The sequence below is a fragment of the Cricetulus griseus genome (assembly GCF_003668045.3).
Source record: "Cricetulus griseus strain 17A/GY chromosome 1 unlocalized genomic scaffold, alternate assembly CriGri-PICRH-1.0 chr1_1, whole genome shotgun sequence".
NCBI classification, from domain to species: Eukaryota; Metazoa; Chordata; class Mammalia; order Rodentia; family Cricetidae; genus Cricetulus; species Cricetulus griseus.
Window position 1 is genome coordinate 184,626,751 of NW_023276807.1, and position 22,661 is coordinate 184,649,411.

Sequence of the window (22,661 nt, forward strand, 5' to 3'; positions counted from 1 at the left end):
ATTTCAATTGTTCTGTTATAACCTTAAAAGGTATTAAATGAATGCATGAACAACTTGGTTTTCCAAATTAATAAAAGCTAACTCAAAATGAGTAAGGAGCAAATATAAGAACGAAACTGTACCATAAAGATTGGTTTTTAAAAGGGCAACACTAACAAAATGGAAGTACACAGTCATTTATCTGGTAAGATATTCAGAATATATAAAGAATTCTTTGAATTTAATGACAAGATGAATAACCAGATTAAAAAATAGGCAAGAGACCTGAAATACACTATTTCTTCAAAGACATAAATAAAAAGAGTATAAAAAGTGAAGATGTTCCACATAATGAGATGCAAACTAAAAACTTCCATCAACCAAAATGACTAAGGAAAAAAAAACACCTTGAAGGTAGTCTTGAAGGTATGAAGAACTTAGAACCCTCATATGCTGCTGATGGCTGGTGCTACTACACTGGAGAACAATTAACATCATTGTACTAACTAGAAAGTAAAAAGCGCCCAAATGCTCATCAATGAACAAACAGTTAAAATGTAGTAAGACCATGCAATGAAATATTATCTATGTAAGGAATACAGTTCTAACAAATGCTTTAAAAATGCATCTAATTGAAATAAGTTCCTTAAAGAAAAATATGTTGTATGATTCTTTTTATATGAAATGCCTGAAACAGGTAAATAGTTGGAGATTAAGTAGATCGACTGTTGCCAGTAGTTGGGGGAGGAGGAAATGAAGAAGCTGACTGCCAACTGATATATAGTTTTTTGTTTTGTTTTGTCTTGTTTTTTTCCATGGCAGGGTTTCTCTGGGTAATAGCCCTAACTGTACTGCAACTAGCTCTATAGACCAGGATGGCCTCAAACTCACAGAGATTCACCTGCCTCTGCCTCCCAAGTACTGGGATTAAAGGCAAGCGCCGCCACCACCCAGTCGATATATAGTTTCTTTAGAAAACATGTTCAACATTAGATAATGGAAATATATAATTCTGTGAATATACTAAGTTATTGCATTACTCACTTTAAAAGAGTAATTGTATAGTGTATGAATTATGTATCAAAAAGTAATTATTTTTAACATGACTATGATTATAATATGCACCAAACTATCACAGCTTCTCTGGATTGAATCACAGGCCTCAAAGTAAAGACTGACAAACCTTAGTAGCTAAGTTTCTTAAGAGCAAAATTTTCTTAAAGTTTCATAACTTAGGTGATGAGTAGCCTAGCAGAAAGAGAAGAGGCTCAGAGTATAGAATGGGAATTACCAAGAAAGAAAAGAGACATCACAATGACACACACCATGCTCACTGATAGTAACAAAGCTTAACTAGATAAACTATAAAGATATGGTTAAATTATAACAATACATGAATAAAAACGTTTTGAAGAAAAATATATTCTCATTGTGAATGCAATACTACTCAAGATAAACATGCCTTTATTGAGGTCAAGTTCTTCATCATCCTCCTCCTTTTTATGTTTCTCCTCTGTACCATCAGTCTTTTCAGTTGACACCCATTGTATTTCTCCACTTGTTTCTTGCCACTCTCCACTCTTATCATGCTGAGTGGTGGGAGCATCTTTGATTAACTCATCTGTTTTACTTTCTGCCAACTGGGCTGCTCGCTCTCGTTCAAGAAATAGCTGATAAAAATTGTTTTTGAAAATCATTAAAAAGACATCAACAGGTTAGTCAATCCTAAGGTCAGCAATAAAACACATATGAGTAATTCTAAAAATACACACACACACACACACCAATTATAATTAAAGAACTAGGAGGGACACAGAAGGCACTAGAGGAAGGAGAGGGATGGAAATTCTTTAAAAAAAAATTTGATCAAGTATCAACATGAATATTTTGCTTTAAACAAGAATATTGGATTTTTTTAAAAAGCTTGTCCTACATTTTATCAAAAGCCAAAACTGAAGTATAAATGCTACTGAGATTTAAGTAATCTAGTAACAGTCTATGTATTGTTTTCACTAATAAAAGTCTCCATAATTGTTCTTAATCCAGATAATACAACCAACAAAATTAAGGGGAAAAAAACCTACCATTTTAAAAATTAAAAAACAACAAACATCAACAAACCTATGCATATTGGCTAAATTAACCAATAGAAAAGACAATAGACAAACTACAGTAGGTAAAGAAACATGACTTCTTTAAAAGAAATTAAAGATATAAACAATTTATAAATATAAAAGGTCCCAGGAAGAATTAGATCTAACACTATTTGCATTTTTATCATTGGAAGTACGTAAGGAAGACTTTTTTCCCCCCAATACAGGGTTTCTCTGTATTGTTTTAGAGGCTGTCCTCGAACTCACAGAGATCTGCCTGCCTCTGCCTCCTGAGTGCTGGGATTAAAGGCGTGCACCACCAACACCAGGCCCCAAGGAAGACTATTAATATAGTTTCCTATTTATTATGTATTCATACAGTCAAGAGAACCCACCAAATTCCTTGCCTTCAATTATTTTATTTTCCTTTGATTGTTATTGTATTCAACACAAAAAGCACTCAATATACTCATTCACAGGATTTGAGAAAGGCAACAAATTCCTAATGAGAATTACCTAAATATCAAATAGTAAGCAGACCTTAAAAGATGTGCTAAATAAACAGACTTTGAAGAAAGTATGTATAAGATAATAACCTGAAAAAAAAAAAACAAAAGAGCAGTTCTCAAAAACAGTCCAAGAATCTCAGAAGTCCTAGGGACCATGCCAGAGAATCTGGAAGGTTAAGAATGAAGAGGTCAGTTGACTTTTTTCATTTTCTAAGTGAACAGTGGACCCTGCAGATTTACATAATATGCAATTATGTCACTGCTTCTCACCTGTACTAATGCCTGAACAGCATGAACTTGTCCAGCCATCCTTAAACTCTGATCTCCTTCTCCACTAGAGGAGGAATCAAAAGAACAAGATGTTTCCATGTTGACAAGGCAGTGTCGATTCCGGGCACTATATTCCACTAGATTTATCAGTAGACCCAATCCCTATAAACATTAAAAAATACAATTATCACAAACAAGAACCTTTTTTTTGGTGGGGGGGTTGAGACAGGGTTTCTATGTGTAGCTTTGGAACCCTTCCTGGAACTCACTCTGTAGACCAGGCTGGCCTCGAACTCAAGAGATCTGCCTGCCTCTGCTTCCCAAATGCTGGGATTAAAGGCATGCACCACCACCACCCGGCCATAAACAAGAAATTAATATAAGTAACTTTTATTATCAAATAAAATGTTAAATGTTTTTTCCATCTGTAAATCTGTTTAAAAAAAAGAGAGAGAGCAAGATACTGCTCTTTCCAAAGAAAGATTTTTAGGTGGGCAGCAAAGAAACTGTTTTGTTTCTTTCTACAATCCAGGCTGGCCTTGACTCAGGGCCATCTGCTTACTCCATCAACCAAAGTGCTAGGGTAATGGATATAAGACACACTTAACTCCTCAGTTATTAACCACCATTATCAGTTTATACCTCTATTTTTATGAAGGAGGTTTTGTAAGAGAGAAAAATATGGAGAAATATGTTCATAAAGAATCCATCAAAACAACCTAGGATATCTACTTATTATGTATACACTATGTAGAAGAGGGCACCATATCTCATCATAGATGGTTGTGAGCTACCATGTAGTTGCTAGAAATTCAACTCACAACCCATGGAAGCCAGTGCTCTTAACCTTTGAACCATCCAGCTCAACCCAGAATATATTAAACAACTGACTCTTAAAACTAAAACGAAGTTTCATCATCTAAAGAGAAGATAAAATACCAATTGGCCACTTTGACTTACCAGCACTCGAATATCGAATCTCTGCTCCTGAGGTAGGTACTTTGGAACCTGAAGGACACAGTTCATTGCTGTGCCTATGAGTCCATCTTGTTCTCCTGTCTTTGTACTGCCCCACTCTAAAATAAGAATGGAACAAAAATTTTCCTTATGACACTAATAACCACATTTAAAATTATTGTCTTTTGTTGGCTCTGTTTTCTTTTCCCAAGTACTGTTTTTACTATGTAATCCTGCTTGACCTGGTCCCTGCTATGTAATACAAGCTGGTATCAACCTCATGGCACTCCTCTTGCCTCAGCCTCCAAAGTGCTAGGATTATAGGTATGCCTACCATACCCAGCTACTAAGATAAGTATTAATTTTAAATTGCCTAACTATTCCTTTACTAAAATATGTGGTTTTGCTATTTTAAGGCTTATTTGCTAGGCAGTTCTAAAAGAATCAATTCCTATAAGTAGCTTATGACCATAGGAGTAAGTCAATTATGTAATGAAATATTATAAATCATTGTATCAAAAACAAAATAGCTTATTTCCATGTGTATATTTTTCAATAAGAAAACATTACTTACCATTATCATTAGTTAAATTGAGCAATACCCCAATGATAGCCCTCATGCAGTCCTCCACTGCTTTGCCCACATGGTTAGTTACATTCTGGTAAGGCTGAGGTTTACTGTCTGCTATGCATATGCTGTTCTCAGCGCGGTTGTACTGTTGAATCAGTTCTTCACAATGCTGTAATGCTCTTAAGAGAAAAGAAAATGTATACTATTATGTATAATAAAAGTTATTCAGTAAGTTTCTATTTACCGTGGCCTAAAACCAGTCAGGGTTTTTGTTTTGCTGTTTTTCTATTTTGGAAGTTACAATGTTTAATGTCTAATATGTACCACATATGTGTAATTATCTCACTAGTTGTTAAATTTTGATAAACATGATTATTACTAAATTTTCTCTCAAAGGAAGGTGTAAGTTCATTCCATGCTGAGCAAGGTAGTTCAAGTCTATATTCCCCACTACATAGGAGGCTGAGGCAGAAGGATTCCTTTAGCCCAGGAGTTTACTCGTTGGGACAAAAGAGTGAGATCCCATCTCAAATCAAACTACCACAACAACCAAATAAATCTCACAAAACAAGCTCCTGTTATTTGCAGGAGCTGTCATATTTTATACATATCTCAAACACAAAATATATCACAAAGAAGCCCCACCCATCTTTGCATGGGTTCTGGGCATTGAACAGAAGTCAAATTTATGCTCTCAAATACCTTTACCTGCTGAGTCATCGCTCCAGCCTCTCAAGGCATCTTAAAACCATCAAATCCTAATGGTTTGATGGTTTTCCCCAAGTCTGACACAAGTATGCAAGCTGACTTTGTCAATTTATTTTTCATAAACTGCATATCATACAAAACCCTTAAAGAAAAATGTAGCATATTTAATCTATTCCTAGCTTTTGAATGAATAATGAAGAAATTCTATAAGATTCCTAATATTCTACAATTCTGTGGTTGATAGAATTTCCCTGTTGTTATTAGCAAGTAACTAAACTGTCTTAATTATTACTGAGTATCTTTGATGTTTTTCTTGAAAAGCTCCAAGTGAGTACTATTTCCCAAACATTCTTTTTTTGTTGTTCTTTATTTTTTTTTTTTTTGTTTTTTATTTTTTGTTTTTTTGACACAGGGTTTCTCTGTGGTTTTGCAGGCTGTCCTGGAACTAGCTCTTGTAGACCAGGCTGGTCTTGAACTCACAGAGACCCGCCTGCCTCTGCCTCCCGAGTACTGGGATTAAAGGCATGCACCACCAACGCCCGGCTGCTTCCCAAACATTCTTTTATCACTTCTAAAAACATTTCACCAGAAAATTCTATGCAAGAGATAGAATCTGTCATATTAAACACTACCTTATGAAGGCAATTCTCAGGGATTAAGTACAAAAAAGGAATTTTAAAATCAGAAATAATATACTTCGTGTTAATTTAAAACAATACAGGGATCATGGCAAAATCACAGTGTACTTGGCTGGTATATGGCAAGGCATAGGTTCAATCCTACTGCTATCACAAAACAACAACAAACCCATCAAATGAAATGGAATCAGAAACATTTAACTTCCTTGGTAAGGAAGGATTGCATGCATTATAAGGATAACAATGCACTATAAAATTCACAAAAGCAACACAAAACAGGAAATGGAGATGATACAGCATTTGGATTTAACAAAAAAGGATGAGGTTATAGACAGAAAAAAAACTTGCCCAGATGGTATTCAAACTAAGTAATATTAGTTTATCACACCATTCTGTCTACATTTCTCTAAGTTTGAAATTCTCCAAATATGAGGTTAAAACAGAGATAAACTGGATCATTCACACTGAAACATTTGTTCCTTTCATAAGGAAATTTACAAAGACAATAAAGGGTCATATAGAATTGCAGTTTAAGATTAGTTTTTCAAAGCAGAGAACCAGAAAGTTAAATCCCAGTGGCATAATGCTACCTAAGATAAAGGTCAGAGAACTAGGGCAGAGATAGCAAAAACTAGGACAGTGATACCAAGAAGCTGCTGCTGTAATAAGACAGAACCAGGACTAGAGACAGAAAGCACTGAGGTGACAGCACTAGCCTAATTGTGATGAAGGCTAGACACGGAGAGAAGATACAAAAAGATCTGGGAAAAGGAGATACAAGTAATGGGCAGAATCCATTTCAAACAAAGGAACTAATGTATTTACCATTCACTATATGCTAAGCAATGTTCTACTAGGCCTTACAAATAGAAGAACTCAACTCATTAATATATATTGTACATACACTTTAAAATGTGTTAACAAACATCTGTTATCTACACACGTATTATATACATTGTAAAAATGTATCTATGATATATGTCAAGATAAATTTACCCAATTGTGAAACCTACCCTAGCACCTAGGTACAATTCTTGCCATCCCCATAAAGAACTTGCAACAACAAAATTATTTGTCCAGGGTTATAGATAACATGAAGGAGCTGCAATTATAACTAAAGCTCAAGAATCTGTACTCCTAACTTTTGCTCTACAAAACTCAACACAGACAACACATTTTAAGTAGGAACAGAATACAACCTTATTTGTTTTAAATAAATAATGAGAGAGTTTACAAAAACTTACTTAGCTGATGAAATGATGAGTTGTGAATCCTTATAGGCTATCAAGTAGCTTTGATTCTCCGGATTATGTACTGTTACCTAAAGGAAAGGATATAAAATGACTGTGACAATTTCATTTATATAAATAATACAAGCTTTACTTGATGTCTTAAATACACAAAGATAAAATAGATCTTGCCATCTAAGGATACAATTTCGTAAATTGTGACCCACAGAGTTGTAATTAAATGTGGGATACAAAATTGACATCATAAAAAATTTCTCAATGTAACAACAGCCAAAAAAATAAAAGTCAAATGTAGAATGAATCCAAAGTGTTTCTAGAAATGCTCACCCATGGCTCATTTCTAACACGCAACATAAGCATTTTGCATCATGCCTGTTGTCATGCCCTACACCAACAAATGTTTCTCAAACAGTTAAGAAGTTTTATGCTACAAATAACAGTAACAACATACACAAAATTTTCTGGTGTTTGATACAGAGTCATTTGCTTAAATATAACAAAAAACTTTTAATGGTTTAAAAGTGTGTATTGGTGTATATCAAACTGGCATACCTTTGGACTATATATTTGTTACAATGACTGACTTTAAACATTGCTGTTTAATATCTGGGCTTGGTGATACACAACTTTAATCCTAGCATTATCAGGAGGCAGAAGCAGGAGGAGGATCTCTATGAGTCTGAGGCCAGCCTAAAACACAAATTCTAGGGCAGTCAGGACATACAGAGACCCTGTCTCAAAAAACAAAAACAAAATGCTGTTTAAGATTCAGCCTTGGCTTTAATTTGAAAACCTTTTGTACAATGTGCCTATTTAACACTGCTAATATATTGAGAGTCACATTGAAATTTACTAGGCAAAAATGGGTGCTGAGTGGCACAGTTTATGAAACCCTGATGCAAGGAACTAACTCTACAACATCTAAGTGCAACCTGCAAGGACAACATTTAAAATAAGAGAACTACCACCCACAATGTAGCACACATCTTTAATTTCAGCACTCAGGAGGCAGAGACAGGCTTAACTATGAGTCCAAGGCCATCCTTGTCTACACAGTAACCATCCAGGTCAGCTGAAGTTACATAGTGAGATCCAAACTAAAAACTACAGCACCCTAGAAGAACAATTTCAATTGTATGTATGCCAAAAGATCCTCCATGTTTTTAAAAGTACTTAGCCAATCACTTATTCAGCAATTAAACATCCTAAATTGACTAGCAGTAAAATTGTAGCCTACACTGAACTAGGTTAAGTCATTCATAACCACCAAAGAACAAAATATATTTACTCTTGCCCAATAAAAGTCAAATACTTTTATCTGTGCTTATTATCTGACTCAAAAGCAATATAAACAAAAGTTGTTTTTTTTTTTTTTAACAAAAACCAAAGCATGGCTGCTTGTGCTGTTTTCTACAAACAAGTTAGTATTTTACCAGAAACAGAATTTTGCATTAAGAAATATATAAAGTCAGATACGTATAAACAAACCTGTATGCACCTTTCATTTGAAGCAATAACACACAAATAGAGGCTTTTTGTTTTGAGACAGATTTATTCATGTAGCTCATACTGGCCTTTAATTCATAATCCTTCCTCCTTAGTCTCCCAATTTTAGGATTACAGCATCTATTACCACGTCCAGTAACAACACATTCTTTCAGTGCTCTTAATTGCTGAGCCATCTCTCCAGCCCCACATGCCTCTGCCTCCCGAGTGCTGGGATTAAAGGCATGTGCACCGACAACCGACACACACAACGCATTTTTAAGATGCTCACTTAATGACAATTGGTCGTGAAACGAACCCTTACAACTTTTAATTCAGAGCAACAAAGGTAAAACTCTAGGATATATAAAACATCAGGTGGTTATAAGTATATATAACCACAATTAGAAATAATTCCATACTTACACTCTCCAAAACTCGCAAACATCTCTCTGCTCCCCATAAAGAGGCTACTAGTTTCTCTTCATCCTCATCTCTACTTAAATGATCCACACACTCTTTTACTAGGCAAAAAGAAATAGACAAAAGTTAGTATATAAAACTTCAGTAATTATTCCTTAGCTAACATCAAAAGTCACCCACATACATGCTACAAATATATTGGAATGTGAACATCATTTTATGCCTGATGTTAAGTGCACTGGTTTAAATGAGAATGACTCCCATACGCTCAAATATTTGGATGCTCAATAGTTGTTCAGGAAGGATTAGGAGGTTTGGGCTTGTCAGAACAGGCCATTCCCAGTTAGTTCCACTCTCCCTCCCGTTCTCTATTCAGTGCTTACCTGTCAAGATATGAACTCTAGCTACTGCTCCAACACCATGTCTGCCTGCCACTATGCTCCCTGCCATGACGGTCATGGATTCACCCTCTGAAACTGTAAGCCCTCACTAAACTCCTTCTTCTGTAAGTTGCCTTGGTCACAGTGTCTCTGTTTTGTTGTTTCACAAGATTGGGTTTCTCTTGTACAGCCCTAGCTGCCCTAGAACTGACTCTGTAGACCACGCTAGTCTTAAACTCAGAAACCCACCTGCCTCTGCCTCCCAAGTGTTGGAACTAAACGTGTGTGTGTGTGTGTGTGTGTGTGTGTGTGTGTGCGCACGCGTGCACGCACGCTGTATACAGACCTTTATCTACAATATGATCCAGACCACCCAAAAGCCGGAGCTCTTCTTTAAACCAATCTCCTGCTCGTTTGGAAGTGAGGGACAGCAATGTCTCCATAGCTAAATGACCAGTCTAAAAATCAGAAATACCATTAATGAATACTGAGGTGTAGAATTTTTTTTCTTTTTTTTTTAAAAAAACAGGGTTTCTTGTCTGTATAAACCAGGCTGTCCCAGACCTCAGATATTTGCCTGTCTCTGCCCTCCAAGTGCTGGGATTAAAGGCATGTACCATCAATGCCTGGCTAAAATAATTCTGAAGCATTAATTTTAGGAATTTCTTTTCTTTATTAAAATGTAGTAAGTCAAAAAAAGAATAGTAAATGCTTTCATAGATGAATCAACTTCCAATTTTTATCAGAATAGTCTATACTGAAGAAACTGTGCCTCGACTATATGGCTTGCTTTTATGGAAAAACATTTATTAAAAGTAAATCTATTTCATGTTAATTTCAATAATATATAATAGCAGTACAGAGGCTCAGATGTGGCATTATTGAATCAAATCATATTTTCTTTACTATAAACAAATATACTGGATTAACCTACCAAAAAGAATGTAATGAGATACATTTCAAGGAGGCAAGTATGGGAATGTCAGTGGCCCTAAGTGTTCAAATTCAATGGCATTAATTTAAACAGCCTTAAGGTACAAAGTGGTAACAATAGTTTTGATTTAATTTTTTTCTGAATACAACAAACATGAGCATTTTCCACAAATGTATTAGTGAACCACATTTTTCTTCTTCAAGTTCTCTGCTCATTATATTCCTACAAAGTTGTCTTCTAATACTATCGCTTAAACTTTATACTATAGGATTATTTAGCAGCTAGAAGATTCCTCATAGTCATAACAATATATATCCAGAACCACCACTAAATGGTGCACAAATAAGAACTACATTTACAACTAGGTTAGAATTTTTCTTTATGAATCTGTTTTTTTAAAGCCTAAAGTCAACTTCCCAACAAAGTAATCTAATCTAGCTCTTGTCTAATAAAGGAAGTTTAGCCTATGAGAAGAAATAATCAGCCGGGCTGGAAGCAGTGATATAGTTACTGTTCAGGCTAACCCCTTGAACTGTATCAATGATTGACTCATTTTTTTAAAAAGTGGGGGAAATAATTAGCAAAGACTGGAAAGACTTTTGTCTGACCCCCAACCCCAACCTGAACTTACAAAAGGGAAAAACTTTTTACCTTGTCATGTATTATATTTGAAACTGAATATACATTACTTACAAATTACAGTATATTACCAGAGAGAATCTTAGTAGTACCAATTTAGAAGGATCTAAACATTTTAGTAAGTTCTTTGGAAAGAAAAATTTTTGCTAGGGTAAATACAGAATTAGAACCCAATACAACAAAATAATTGAACTGGGTTCATTTCTCATTCTAGGTCCTGCAAGGAGTGATTTAATGACAAAATTTACCAGCTCATGAGTCTTAACAGTAAGCTGAGGCCTAATGCTACAATCTTGAAGAGTATAAAAACTGTGTATTAGTAAAAACTCTATACTTTAGGCTATATTTATCATAAGCTACCATTCAAAAATAGCCTATTATTTTAAACATTTTTATTTGAAAACTAAAATAATCCTCTAAAGCAAACTCACTAATAAGACTATTCTGTTAACTGTCAGCATTCAGCAATCCACTGTTTAAAACTATTATTATTGTTATCTTCATGTCATATCAACAGAACAAATATATTTAAAAGAAGTTAAAGTAGTTTTTAATTTTTATGATTTTTTTTCCCTTTTTTTGAGACAGGGTTTCTTTGTGTAGCCCTAGCTGACCCTAGAACCGGCTTTGTAAACCAGGCTGACTTTGAACTTAGAGATCTGCCTGCCTCTGCCTTCTGAGTGCTGGGATTAAAAGTTCGAACCATCATACCTGGCTATAAATTTTATTATCAAAAAAACAAAATCAAAAACTTTAAAATACTCAGACAGTGGTGGTGCATGTCTTTAATGCCAGCACTTAGGAGGCAGAGAGGTGAATCTCTGTGAGTTTGAGGTCAGCCTGTTCTACAAAGGGAGTTCCAGGACAGCCAGGCCTGCAGTTACACATAGAAACCCTGTCTCAAAACCACAACAACATAACAACTTTAAAATATACAAAATATGACACAACAAAATTAAACCAGACCCAAACAATTAATATAACAAACAAAACCAATGTGTACAGCTATTCTTTAAACAAAGCAACTTTTAAGCCTACTGTACAACTTAAAAACCGCCATACTGAAGAACAGCTGATATTGAGTCAAAGGAGAAAAATTAAAAAAAAAAAAAAAAAAAAAAAGGTACCCTAACATAGTTCTGTGCTCTGGTTTCAACTATGTAAGTAAATTATTTAACATACTGTCAGCATTTTCCATGTTGACATTTACTTATCCTAACAAATTTAACAAAACAAGTCAAATTCATGTACAAAAAAATTATTTAATAGCAAATAGTTCAAGCAAAAATGCTGAATATGAGTAAAGAAAGATACATTTACTCAATTATACAGTGAATAAAAATTATAGGTTCAATTTAATTTTTATAGCATTAATAGTTAATTTTTCATTTATAATAGACTGCATCTTTGTATGTTCATCTTTCCTGGAGATCTAGGCTAGGTTCATTTCTTAGCTATCATCAACAGTACAGCAATAAACAGACATGCAAGTATTTCTGTGGTTGGTTGAGAGTGTTAACTAAGTTACTGGACCGGGGAGAACACTGAGAAAGATATCCCAGAAACAACAAAGGATGAAAGAAAATACCATAATGAAATACTTGAATGCAATTTGAATGTAAATTTAATAATTATTTTTTAAAATTAGATGCAAAAATGCTGTGAATGAAAATTATTTTAAATGTAGTATAATACTGCTCCACTTCTAAATCAACCTAAAGGTAATACATAGACTGGTGGTTTTCCAGTTCTACAAAGTACAGACCACATTTGAGTTTTGAACCTGACATGTATTTAAAACTGGCTCTCCTCCCATTTGCTATCTTTTTCAGAGTCCATGAATCCCTTCGTAAGTTTAGTGTAATTAAATACAGTGATAGTCCAGTTACTGTGATTAAAATAATAATCTATAAATTTTTGTGGCAAATGTTACAGTCCTCTCAGCTAAGCAGGCAATAGAAAAAAGAAGCTTTATGCTAAGTAACAGCTTAACTGCAGAAGAAGGAGAAAGATTAAAGAAAATCTAACAAGAGAAACCAGCTATTTACTAGCAAAACCAAAACCAAGAAAAGCTCAAATACAGAGAGATGAGCTAGTTTAGTGATTTCAGAACTATGCTGACTAATGCTATGTCAACTTGACAAAAGTTAGAGTTATCTGAAAAGAGGGAACCTCAATTGAAAAAATGCCTCCATTACATGTGGCTGTGGGGCATTTTCTTAATTAGTGACTGATGGGGGAAGGCCCAGTACATTGTGGTGGTCCTTGGTTCTGAAAGAAAGCAGGCTGAGGAAGCCATTAGGAGTAAGCCAGTAAGCAGTACCCCTCCATGGCCTCTGCAGCAGCTCCTACTTCCAGGTTCCTGCCCTGACTTCCTTCAGTGCTAGACTATGATCTGGAAGTGTGAACTGAAATAAAACCCCTTCCTCCCCAAGTTGCTTTGTCATGATGTTTCATCTCAGCATCTTAGGTTACCCCTAAGTAAGGCAGGAAGTGATGTTCAGAGCTAAACCTCAATAGAAAACTTTGTCAACAAAGGCAGTAAACAAGGCTAATAATGATTAAATGATTTGTCAAAAGCCACACAGCCACCGTGACTAATTAGTTTCTGAGCATAGTCTTCATTTGTCATAGAAGGAAACAACCCACCGTTATATTTTCTAGATCAAGATGCTTATTGTGCACAGTTTCACAGAGTCTTCGGATTTTTTCTTTGATCTTGTTCATGTCTTTTTCATTCAGTAGCTTAGCTGAAGAAGCATCTTGTTCCAGTTCCAAGAGTCGAATCATGAGATCTAGGCTGGCCCTATCAAGATCCATGTTCAAACGATCTCTACTCAATATGTACATGAGAGCAGCTGTACAGAGGGACAGATTCTTCAACAGATCCCAAAAGAGAAACATTCATGAAAGCAATTACTAACAACTTTAGAAAACAAGGACATTACTGACATTTATAAATTAAAATGTCTAAAATGTCTACTGATGGTTTTGTTGGAGACCCCAAAAATGCTTGATTCACTGTTATTCCAAAATATCCTAAGAAAATATATCTATTCGATAAATAAACCCCTGATTAAAAACTTTTTCCAGCCAGGCGTTGGTGGTGCACATCTTTAATCCCAGCAAGCGGAAGGCAGAGGCAAATGGACCTCTGTGAGGTCAAGGCCAGCCTGGCCTACAGATCAAGTTCTAGGACAGCTAGGACTGTTACACAGAGAAAACTTGTCTGGAAAGACCAAAAAAAAAGTTGTTTTTTCCTCTCCATTCTTCCTTCTCTAATGAATTTTCAACTAGACTATAAAGTCAACTATCCATTTCTTTGGACACTTTTGCTAAATGTATTATACAGTATATAAATATCGCATGTTACACTATGCTTTTAATGTTCTTTGCAACATAAGGATATGGCAATTTTTGGCTCAAAAATAGTAACATAAATGTGTTATAATTTGTATCAAAACACATTTTTCCCTCTATAGAATACAGACAACTGAATTTACATCAGCATACAGGGGACTGAAATAACTAGGGGGCTGAAGAGATGATTCAGCAGTTAAGAGCAAGCACTAGTTACTCTCCCAGGATACTGGAGCTCTTTTCTCAGAACCCATATGGTAGCTCGCTACTATCTGTAATTCTAGTTCTAGGGGATCCAATGCCATCTTCTAGCCTCTGCAAGCATCAGGCACACACCTGATGCACAGACATACAAGCAAGCAAAACATCCATAAACTAATATTTTTAAAGGAAAACAAATGTAACTGGATTAGTTTCTTTTTAAAATGTTTTCATCCAGCATTTTTTTTTTTTTAAGACATGATCTTATTATTATGTAGTCCTAATGGGCCTGGAACTCACTATGGATGGAGACCAAGCTAGCCTGGAGATCCACTTGCCTTTGCTTCCTGAGTGCAGGCGCCAATTGCAAGAGCCACCGGGCCTGACAATTCTTTGTCAGTTTGTTGGGTTTTGGTTTTGTTCTTTGAGATGTGATCTCACCATGTAACTCAGTATGTAGACCAGGTAGATCAGGGTAGCCTTGAACACATAGGGTTAAGCCTGATTCTGCCTCCCAAGTGCTAGGATTAAAGGCGTGTACCAGTTGATTTATTTTTTGATAGTATCTCTCATAATCCAGGCTGGCCCTGAACTCATAGAGTTGAGAATAACCTTGAACTTTTAGTCCTCCAGTCTCTCCTTCCCCAAATGCCAAGATTATAAGCCTGCATAATACCTTGTTTATGCAGTGCTAGGGGTCAGACTCAGGGCCTCATGCTTGCTAATCAAGCACACTAGCAACTGAGCTACATTCCTAGCCCTTAGTAACTTTTTAATAAAGCAATAACAAAATGTGATCTTAAAATACTCAAGGTGCAAGCGAACCACGCACCCTCCCATACTCAAGGTGGTATGTCTTAGATTAACGGATGGAAACCAAACTCAGATCCTTTAGTGCTGACCATTTCTTCAGTTTACAAAACATTTTTTGGAAATTAGATGCCACAGTGAAGACCTGAGGGACTCACTAAGCAAAGAATGTCTTAAGTCTGTCTATACCTAACCGGGCACTGAAGCAAACTATTCATTTCTTGTCTTTCTGTCCTTGTTATTCTGTGTCTAGTACAACCTGGGTACAGAGGAATGCTCACACACTTTATATTACTTTTGGTTTTAGAAGAATCAGTAGTAATTTTGTGTCACTCAATTTGTATTTATAAAGTAATTTCCTTTCATACAAGGCCACCTCCATATTACTGTTAAGTTTGGTAATGACTTTTTTCCTAACATTGGAGCTAACTTTGGTTAGATAACATTTATTATTTATTCCTTTTCACAATGAAACTATTTTTCAGATCAACAAGGAACCAAATATTTTAAGATCATGGCCACATTTCATAACTTTTATGTCATTAGTATCAAACAATATTAAAAGATTATTCTAATAGAGGAAATAATTTTTATAGTATAAAGTATCAATATAGTATGTTAACTGACAAATGAATAAGATTTTAATAATATAAACTTTTATATTATAAGTATACCAAGAACTTTTCTTGTTTCCAGAAAACATGATTTATGAAGCAAAGACATATAGCTATCACCTCTACTTATCAATGAAGGTATTTTCTGATATGGTCAAAGACTATAATTTTCAGTAATACTTCTCAACCGCAGAAACTTAAAATACCTGATGGTGCTGGGAATCATCCAAGGTTTTAAAGACCATTGCAACCATCCCATGTGCTCTCAGGTGCATTCGAAAACTGGGCATGGCACATTTAGTAGCCAAGCTAATAACACTAGAAGGAAACAGACTATGTTAGAACAGTTAAAATTGCTAGGACATTAGCTGCAGTTTGCATAATTCCAAACAAGCAAATGAGAAGGGTGCAGAAGGCTTAAAGTACTGACAACACAAAATCTAAAAACGATGGACAAACCAAAATTTTAAAATATGTACCAAGGCTGAGAGTCTGACTGGGCACACTACATTTATAAAACTAAATAGCATGTCTGTAGTGTATTCCTCACTACAACCATTAAATCACTACAACCATTAAAATCATTAAAATTCTAATTATCTGTCATAATGCTGCTATTTATGAAAACTAGAAGTTTTATTTGATTGAATATACTCCAACTGACTATACATAATACAACCAAGTCAAGGTATTCAATCTATTACTATATGTAAAAGATGACCCATGTCTCTGCTCAAATCAATCTATTATTTGACACTGAAATTGAGATAAAAAAAAAACCTCAGAGTCTTTAATACACTATTTATTTTTTAGCAACTATATAAAAAAGGGAATACTTAACATATTACTGATTATCAATACATAATTTTTAAATGTCTAGCTTTACTAACAAATTTAAAGGCGTCTAGTTGAAAAAAATTAGCATGCACAACATTATAAAATGTAGAAAATTAAGATCTTACCTAAGGCAACGTGTGTTTAGAGGCTGAGTACTCTTTAAGCCACTTAACAAGTATTCAATGTCATCAGTGAACTCTTGATTTTCACCAAATTCCACCACATCATTGAAGTGCTTCACATGCTGAACAACAGTATATAACTGCCAAGAAAAAAATAAGCCCACCTCTTTTGTAACTATGAACTAGCATATCTAAATCTATAGGTTTACTGTATTTAATAAAAAGCCTATACAATCATTCATTAGATGGCAAATAAAAAATGTTTTTAAATCATCAGTACTAATAGGACAAGATACGTTTGTGGTTCAAAACTGTGGCTATCAGTGTAGTGATATTTGTTTAAGACAAAAGGCTAAATGTTACACATAGAAATCTATCCACGTGCAGTAAAACTGTATATGGCCGCTTACTTCTTTGTCTTCTTTTCTGCATTTCAGTGCAGTAACTATATCTTGGTAGGGCTGAGTAGGTATTGTCACAGTTTTTATCACTTTGAGTGGTGGTGCAGGAGCCTTAAAAACTCCATCATCTTTTTGATTTGGTTCCTTTGAAGACAGCCTCACCTATTAATAAAGGTATTAAATTAGTTGTTCTAAGCAAATATTTTAAAAGGTAACATCTTGTTTATGTGACAAATTTAGCTTTTAAAAAGTAAATGAAGTTTTTTGTTTTGTTTTGTTTTGTTTTTTTAAGGGAGAAGAGGGAGGCTGTTGATAAGAGATAATTTAAATCCCATGCACTACTAAGGCTTAAATGTTTTACACAACAAAAGAACCACTTGAGAAATACTTCTAGCTTTTTCTTATCATTTGTTTGCTTCCAGGACTGTTAAGAGAATAAAGAACCACAATTGCATGCATAAGTAGCATTGATAAGCAGTTAGACAGGGTTTCAGAAAAACTACAGCAAAAGAATCATAAAAGCATAGGGAACTAAAAGCAATATAGAACAAAAGTACTAAGTTGTAACAAGAACAAAGCATGTTTCAGCATCACAAGTAATCACTAGTAAATATGATGGTGACATCATAATCAGCACAAGGAAAAAACCCTATACCTATACCATGTGTTAGAAATTGTTCTGCTCTTGGAACTGAGGATGAATATATGTCTATACATGAGGCTCTGACTTGAAACTCTACACCCAAATTTTTGTTAATGTTATAAGAACTCATTCCTTTGGTAGCTCCAGATAACTGAGGCTTCACTATTAAGATAGGAATTTTAATGTATACTATGAATTCGTTTCTTGAAAATACATCTTTTAAGGTGTATTAGGATCCTCACTATGTAGATGAGCATGTAGGCCTTCAATTTGAGATGAGTCCCCTGGTTGCCTTGTGGGTATGTCACCATACCTCGACAAGAATATTTTACAAAATTTTGTTTTCAAAAATATTAATGGAATGTAATTTCATCTCTATGAAAAGCAAATTAAGGAACAAAAGTCACTTATAAAGATATACAAAGGTAAATATTCAGACAAAACACTCTTACACATAAAATAATTATTTTTTAAAAAAGACAAAAAACAAAACAAACAAACAGGCTGGTGGTAGTGGCGCACGCCTTTAACCCCAGCACTTGGGAGGCAGAGGCAGGAGGATCTCTGAATTCGAGGCCAGCCTGGTCTCCAGAGCAAGTGCCAGGATAGGCTCCAAAGCTACACAGAGAAATCCTATCTCAAAAAACCAAAAAACCAAAACCAAAACCAAAACCAAAACCAAAAAACAAACAAAAAAACAAAAACAAAACCCAGAGTCACCAAACTTAAAAAGAATTCACTTATTGTAGAATATAGCTTTGGGGGAAGGAGTGAGGCTGGGGCTTACTATGTAACCATCACTGGCAATAAGCTGGTGGTGATTCTTCTACCTCAGCCTTCCAAGTGCTGGGATCACAGGTATGGATTGTCATGCCTAGCTTTATTTTAAGTTCTGAGGATCAATAGGATGAAGAGAATGCTCAGCTGGTAAGGTGCCTGCCATGCAAGCATGAAGACCTGAGTTTGAATCCTCGGATATATATTTAAAAATAAATAAATAATTGGGCACAGGAGCAAAATAATGGTTTGGGGTGAAGATCAATTGATCCTTGAAGCTCACTAGTCTGGCTGAACTAGCCAAATTCAATGAGACCCTTTCTCAAAAAATCAGGTCAGGTGGTGGCAGTGTACACCTTTAATCCCAGCACTTGGGAGCCAGAGGCAGGCGGATCTCTGTGAGTTGGAGACCAGCCTGGTCTAGAGACTGTTCCAGCACAGCCAGGGCTACACAGAAAAACCCTGACTCAAAAAAACAAACAAACAAACAAAAGACAGAGAGGGACAGTGAGATTGTTTAGCAGGAAAGGGTGCTTGCCAAGCAAGCCTGACAACCTGCTCGACTCCCAGAACCCACATGATAGAAAAAAAAGAAATTACTTTTTAAGGTATCATCTTTTAACACACACACCTGTACACACTCCTACATAAATACATACATAATACCACACACGCACACACACAAAAATCAATACTAATACTTCATATAAGGAATAATTTTTCTTAAACCCTAAACACTATAAACCCTAAACATTATGAAATGTGAATCATTATTGAATGCTTTGGTTTGGTTTTTTATTGTTTTGTTTCTGAAATAGGGTCTCAGTATGAAGCCCAGGTTGGCCTTGAACTCCTACAAAGTTTTAATTTGTAAGGCTTTTCAATTATAATCTTGAGAGAACAAAACTTAAGACAGTGACTACCTATCTAGATTAACTTGTAAATTATTTTAAGAGAAAAAACTAAAAAGGTATACTTACTGTGACATTCTGAGGTTTTACTACTGGTGGTCCAGGCAGTTCTTCTGAGTCTGGATGGTTCCAATGCCTGGCATTATATACAGCTTTTGTAGGTGACTAGTGAAATGAGAAAAAGATCAACTGCTTCCATCTCACTTCATATCCCTTATAAAAAAGGTGTCATTTATAAAGAATAACTGAAATGCATAAACATATACCTTAGACCAAAAAGATGCTTTTGCCAGTCTATGTCAGACATAATCACTTTGGTATTTAGCACAGAATTGGCAATTGCTCTTCTGTGCAGCCAACCAACCAGAAAAAGAAAGCATTTGAAACTGCTAACAAGCACACCGATTATATAGCGGTTGTCTAAGAGGAGCATAAAGAACAGGGAGCTAGTTTATGTTTCATCTACTCTGTGCACCTGTGACCCAGAAAACCTGGAGTCATTGCACGAGTTCATAAATTATTTAGATATAATTACTCATCACTTAATGCAAACCTATTTCCTAAATGTTGTCCATGACCTTCACATACATACCTTTGTATGTATGTGCCTGCATCCTCACATATTCACACACAGAAAAGATAGGTAAATATTTTAAAGTAAATGTTTTTAAAGGCTAATATTTAATATATTTAATTCAACATGCTCATTAGCAAAATTTTATTTTTCATTAGTCATTCTTCATAATTTTCTAACAATAGGAATCAAGCAGTTTGAGACAGACAGAAAGAAGTTCCATAACCCAAATATTTAAGTGAAACCACTGGAGCCAAATGTATACCACAACAATGAAAATTGCTCAAATTTTATAACTGTGTATTACCTCACAAAACACGTCTGTTCAGTGTACTAACAACTGTGAATTCTGTAGCAAAAGATATAAACATATTGAATGTTCATAAAGATATAAACTGTCTTGAATACAGGTATTGTGCTGCTAAATCAATTTATTTAAAACGAGAAAAGTCAGCGGGGCGTTGGTGGCACACACCTTTAATCCCAGCACTCAGAAGGCAGGGGCAGGCAGATCTCTATGAGTTCGAGGCCAGCCTGGTCTCCAGAGCAAGTGCCAGGATAGGCTCCAAAGCTAGAGAAAACAAAACAAAACAAACAAAAACCACGAGAAGTCTCTCAGTTTTAACATTCTAAATTTCAGAACCATGAATGACGAAACTTGCAAATTCAAACCCTAAGATTAAATTTTCACAAAAGGAATAAAACTTATTTTCAAAAGGAAACTGACCTGACATTGAATTTTGTCGTTTTACACCTCAATCTCTGATCTGACTAGAGATTCTGTTTATGGCTGCAATCTACCTTAGTGCAACACATACAAAATAAAGAGTGTGTGTACAAAACCTACTTCAAGAATAGCCAAATATTCCCTTTTCCATTACTCTTATGAACCTGATTTGCATTAAGTAATGATTCATTATTATATCTAAGTTATAAACCTGACTTGATCAGGTTTTTCTGGATCACATGTGCAGAGTGGAATTACCATGAATTCTAAAAACTAGCTCTCTGTTCATGGTCATCTTAAACAACCATTGTACAAGCTGTGTGCCTGTTATTTTTGTTTTGTTTTGTTTTTTGTTTTTTGAGACAGGGTTTCTCTGTGGCTTTGGAGGCTGTTCTGAAACTAGTTCTTGTAAACCAGGCTGGTGCCTGTTAATTATTAAATCCTTGATTTGAACAACCTCTGGTACCTCAAGTACACTCAAGACCCAGGCTTTATAGGCTTTGGTATAAATCTTTGTCCTGGGTTGAAAGTGTAGCTGGCAATGCACTGCCTAGCCTAGCATGCACAAGGCCCGGGGTTCTAACTCCAGCATTGTAATAAGAGTCAGAGAAACCTGTTTCAAAATTCCCAGGGCCCATAGCAATGGCTCCGCTTCATCTCGACTTAAAGTTAAGAGAGTTCAAACCCACTACTGCTCACTCAAGGTTAAACAACAGGATATTTGGTCTAAGAACTAACTAATGGATGTCTTACTTTGACAACAGGATATTTAGCCTAACATGTAGTTATTGTCTATCTTGCCTTGACAACTGGATACTTGGTTTAGGGTGTGGTTACTTGATATTTCTGGGTATTGGGAAGTAATTATGTTTGCTTGTTCTTTGTATCATTGTAAAGAAATCTTTTGCCTTTCCCCCCTTTTTGATTTGGGCACATTAGAATGTTGAAGAATAAACTTGAGGCATTCAGTATTTATTGGCTCCCAACTCTATTCTGTTTGTCTTTTCCTTAGTACCTTTAATTTTTCTACCTGCTGTTTTCTCAATCTACACTCCCCCTCTTGGGCACAAACTGGGCAAGTCAGCTGGATCCAACTGAAGCCTCCAAAACCTGGGTAACTACACAAAATGCAAACATTCTAATGATTTTTATTTGTAAACTTTTTATTTTATGAGTATTGGTGTTTTGCCTGCTTACAGATCTGGGTACCACAATTTTGAGTTGCAGTTAGTTTGTGAGCTGCCATGTGGTGCTAGGAGTTGAATCCAGGTCCTCTGAGGAATAGTCAGTGTTCTTAACCACTAAGCCATTTCTCCAGGCCCTCATTCTATTTCTTTTAAGAATGCACTGACTGTAGGTAATAATCTTAAGGGTAAGAAAAAGGCTAATTCTCCACAGCACAAAACGGGGCAATGCAAGAATCTTAACTAAAATACTGTAAGAGCAGGAAAAACACTACTATGTTAAATACTAAATATTTCTGATAGCTATTTAATGCTGGGCTACACTACCTGTCCAGCACCTTCACAATAAATATGGAGGGAGGGAGGGAGAAAAAGGAGGGAAGGTGTAGCTACCATACAGGGACTCAGATCAACAGAAGGAAAGCTGGCATTGAGACATTCTCTAATAAGAGGAGGAACTGGGCTGTGGTGGTGCACGCTTGTAATCCCAGCACTTGGGAACCAGAGGCAGGTGCTCTCTGAGTTCGAGGTCAGCCTGGTATACAGAGTGAGTTGTAGGACAGCCAGGGCTAACCAGAGAAACCCTGTCTTGAAATATTAAGAGAGAAGGGGACAGGGGGAGGATGAAGGAAGCCCAGGTATGTCAAAATGAAATGAAACACAA

General features: G+C 35.6%; 1 protein-coding gene across 2 annotated transcripts in view; it reads right to left on the reverse strand.

Moving 5' to 3' along the window:
* Positions 1 to 22,661, reverse strand: part of Wapl (WAPL cohesin release factor) — a 65,348-nt gene that overhangs the window by 5,808 nt on the left and 36,879 nt on the right. The window contains exons 5-16 of one of the 2 annotated variants that reach the window (XM_027389437.2): positions 19,582 to 19,677; positions 17,191 to 17,343; positions 16,784 to 16,920; positions 16,028 to 16,139; positions 13,486 to 13,713; positions 9,610 to 9,721; positions 8,887 to 8,984; positions 6,970 to 7,046; positions 4,383 to 4,558; positions 3,812 to 3,927; positions 2,852 to 3,013; positions 1,442 to 1,649 (exon numbers count right to left, since the gene is read on the reverse strand). In XM_027389437.2, the coding sequence (XP_027245238.1) occupies positions 1,442 to 1,649; positions 2,852 to 3,013; positions 3,812 to 3,927; positions 4,383 to 4,558; positions 6,970 to 7,046; positions 8,887 to 8,984; positions 9,610 to 9,721; positions 13,486 to 13,713; positions 16,028 to 16,139; positions 16,784 to 16,920; positions 17,191 to 17,343; positions 19,582 to 19,677 (1,675 nt within the window). The remainder of the gene's footprint in view (positions 1 to 1,441; positions 1,650 to 2,851; positions 3,014 to 3,811; positions 3,928 to 4,382; positions 4,559 to 6,969; positions 7,047 to 8,886; positions 8,985 to 9,609; positions 9,722 to 13,485; positions 13,714 to 16,027; positions 16,140 to 16,783; positions 16,921 to 17,190; positions 17,344 to 19,581; positions 19,678 to 22,661) is intronic. The other variant, XM_027389438.2, reaches the window with a different exon arrangement.